At 44.9% G+C, this 3,053-nt stretch overlaps 1 protein-coding gene across 1 annotated transcript; it reads left to right on the forward strand.

Annotated features, from left to right (window-relative positions):
- Positions 1 to 283: 283 nt before the first annotated feature.
- On the forward strand, positions 284 to 2,598 carry LOC147641848 (uncharacterized). Its single transcript, XM_086800310.1, has 2 exons — positions 284 to 545; positions 960 to 2,598. Exons 1-2 carry the CDS (start codon positions 339 to 341, stop codon positions 1,899 to 1,901), a joined length of 1,149 nt encoding a protein of 382 aa, XP_086656436.1. The 5' UTR covers positions 284 to 338; the 3' UTR covers positions 1,902 to 2,598.
- The last annotated feature ends 455 nt before the right edge of the window (positions 2,599 to 3,053 follow it).

Below are 3,053 nucleotides of genomic sequence, written 5' to 3' on the forward strand. Positions count from 1 at the left end.
GGCCCAAAATGGGCTTCAAATATAAGGTCTATCTTTATGGTACCCTTTCCTCACCTGTCGGTGGCCTCGAGGACGGGAGTGGAGACTAGTTGTTTTCAAAATAGGAACATTTCAAAGATGCATGTTACCAAGTGTTGTTAAAAACAAAATTTGGGCTTCATGAAAACGTCTCTCGTTAAGCATGTTCATACATGCATACATGGCCATACTTAACATCTTCAATGTCTCTCGTTAAGCATGTTCATACATGCATACATGGCCATACTTAACATCTTTACCATTGCCTTCTTCTAAATCTCAGCCGACCAACTCGTGGCTCTTCCTCCCCTCCTCCGGCTATGGAGCCTGAGGAGATCGCCGTGGTCCTGGCGAGAGCCTCGGAGCTGCACTCCAAGCTCAGGGACGCCATCGTCTCCTTTGCGGACGACGCTTCTTCTTCTGCCCTCAAGGACCTGCAGAACGGCGAGAGCACAGCGGAGGTCCGTAGTCTTGCGGCCATCCAGGACGCGCTCGAAGTCCTCGAAGAGCAGCTCGAGTCTCTACAGGTTCTCCCGCTTCCTCTTTCCTTGTTCTCTTCTCATGAAAGACGCGTACATTCCTCACTTTAGGGTTTAGAAGCCCTACTTTTGCTGTTTTGTGAACCAGTTAGGTTCGGAAACCTATTTGTGCTGTTATGTGAACCAGTTAGGCTATTAACTCTGTTATGCCACTCTATAATGAGGTTCTTAAACGAATCAGACCTAATGGCCAGAGGGTTATGCTGTTATGCTGCACAGTAAGATCTATTGAGTGGGTCTAGCCTAATGGTTGGGGTTCGAACTCCTGTTGTACAAGGACTGGGCCGTAATACCTAAGGGTCAATGCTATGCTGCCCAAACAAATACTTACATTTTTCCCCAGGGTACCGGGTTTGCAGGATTTGAATGGTCCCTCTTTTGGTTGATATCCTTCCCATGCAGGCTTTGCAACAGCAACAGCGAGCCGAAAGAGATGCGGGGCTTGCTGAAATAGAGGAAAGCAGGCGAGTCTTCTTGACACGGCTCAAAGATTACAGAGGCAGAGAGCTAGAGATTGTTCAAGAAGCCCTCGCATTTGCTGGGGGCAGTGTTCCTGACAAGGATGATTTGCCGCCGCCAGGTTACCCAACCATAAATGATGACGATGAATCTTCTCAACTCCCCCTTGTCCCACCCCCCAGCAGAACATCTGGTCCTAGACAGAGCCAGGGTATGGCTGAAGAGCAGCAAGATAGGAGTGAAGTGTTTGATTTTGAGGTGGAAGCACCAGAAGATGAGGAGGGAAGTGAAGGAGATTTGGCCTTTCGGTACGAAGATGACAAGGATCCCAACAGCCTTATAGTAGCTGCAGTGAATGCAGCCAATGCAGTGAAAAACTCAGTGAAGAACTCGGGAGCCTTTGCATCTGCACTGAATGCTGTCAAGAACTCAGTGGCTTTCCTTGGCCAGTTGGTTGGGAAAATCACTGGGCAAGTTACGGGGCCGTCATCGAAAGTTGTGTTGATAGTGGTCAGTACTCTTGCAGTTCTCTCATTGACTGATTTAGGTGAGAAGAGAACAAAGTCTGTTTCAAGGGTGTCAAGAACACCTGCCCATCGATCTCATCATCACCATATCAGTGACCTACTTGCTGAAAGTAGCTCACAGCAGAGTGGACAGTTGGACAGTGAGAAATCTCACACAGGCTGCGGTCATAGTACAAAAGAGGAGCTGCCTTGGGCACCGGCAGTTGAAAAACTTCCAGTTCGGGATGATAGTTTTATCACAAGCAGTCCTGTGAAGAAATTGGAAGATGATTTTCCAAAATGTGTTGTTCGGGAACGCCTCGAGCTCCCATTTTACCAGGAGTTGCAATCTCCTGATATTCTCTATGGGCGGGGCTGAGAATGTCCATCCAGATTGATGAATTTTTTTATAGCATGTGGGGTTGGGGTTTGCGCAAGACAGCACCCTCTTTGACTATGCTCACGCTCATGAGCCTTTCACACCTGTGGAAATTTTGTGAAAGGCATTGCATCTAATGTTCTCTGTAACGCCATTGATCAGGTTAGAACTGGGCGAGTTTTGCACATGTAGGTGTTTGCTCAACAGCGATGATATTTCCTGACCTGTTTGGTAAAAGGTTCAACATGGTAACCTGCAGGGGTGGTCTCTGACCTGGTATCACCATGTATTTTTAGTGCTTTTAGAAATTCTGCACCATTCCATCTATCAAAAGCATCTTTCTTTACCTCCTTCCATGGCATCTGTGTATCATTTACTGAGGCCTTGTGCAGCTATCCATTATGTCTCAAATCTATGGATGTTGTCGGGCTTTATCTTTTTTCAAATTCTACTATGAGGCACGCGCATTATCCATTATCTGCATTGATGATGAACTAACACCCTCACATGTGCAGCTCTCCAGTTCTAAATTTGATCATTTGGGCTACATTTTTCAGGGAAGTTAGTAACAGAAAAAAAAATGGTTTCTACCCTAGGAAATCTTAAAAGCATTTCTATCCTGTGAAAAAAAGCAATTACCATCTGTAGCATTTTGGAATTTGATATAAATCTCAAATTTTTCTGGATTTTGGGAAAACTTTGCTTATCCTCCTCTTTCACCTTGTTCCCTCTCCATGTCCTTATCTCTATCCGTCGTTTGGTTCCTCTTTCTGTCTCTGTCTGTCACCTTTATACGAGGCCTTCTTTTCCTGGTGAGTTGGAATCAATTGTACCACACATGTTCTAAAGTAATTATTGTTTTCATGTATGAGACTGTTGTCCCAGTGGGATTGCACACACAAGATTCATTAAATCCAACACAAAATAGTCTCATATGCATGATGAAAAATTATGAGGCTTCATGTGGATGTATCTTTGTCTAGCTCGTCTCTTGTAGAGGTGAAGCCTCGAATGCAAATGCTTGTAATCAAAGTTGCTTAAAGAGCCTGTCTTTTTAAGGTGTGAAAGTGAATCATCATCATGTAAGATGCAAGAGGCTGGATACGGATTTAAAGGTTATGGAAGTTTAATGATGGCAGTAGCAAGAGTTGT

This window comes from Cibotium barometz, chromosome 1, assembly GCF_041138505.1.
Source record: "Cibotium barometz isolate CiBa-2024 chromosome 1, ASM4113850v1, whole genome shotgun sequence".
NCBI classification, from domain to species: Eukaryota; Viridiplantae; Streptophyta; class Polypodiopsida; order Cyatheales; family Cibotiaceae; genus Cibotium; species Cibotium barometz.

Bases quoted from the DNA above. Each gene is read 5' to 3' on its own strand.
- LOC147641848 (XM_086800310.1), top strand. From the start codon at position 339: ATGGAGCCTGAGGAGATCGCCGTGGTCCTGGCGAGAGCCTCGGAGCTG. The intron at 546-959 runs GTTCTCCCGCTT...CTTCCCATGCAG, and splicing joins AGCAGCTCGAGTCTCTACAG to GCTTTGCAACAGCAACAGCG.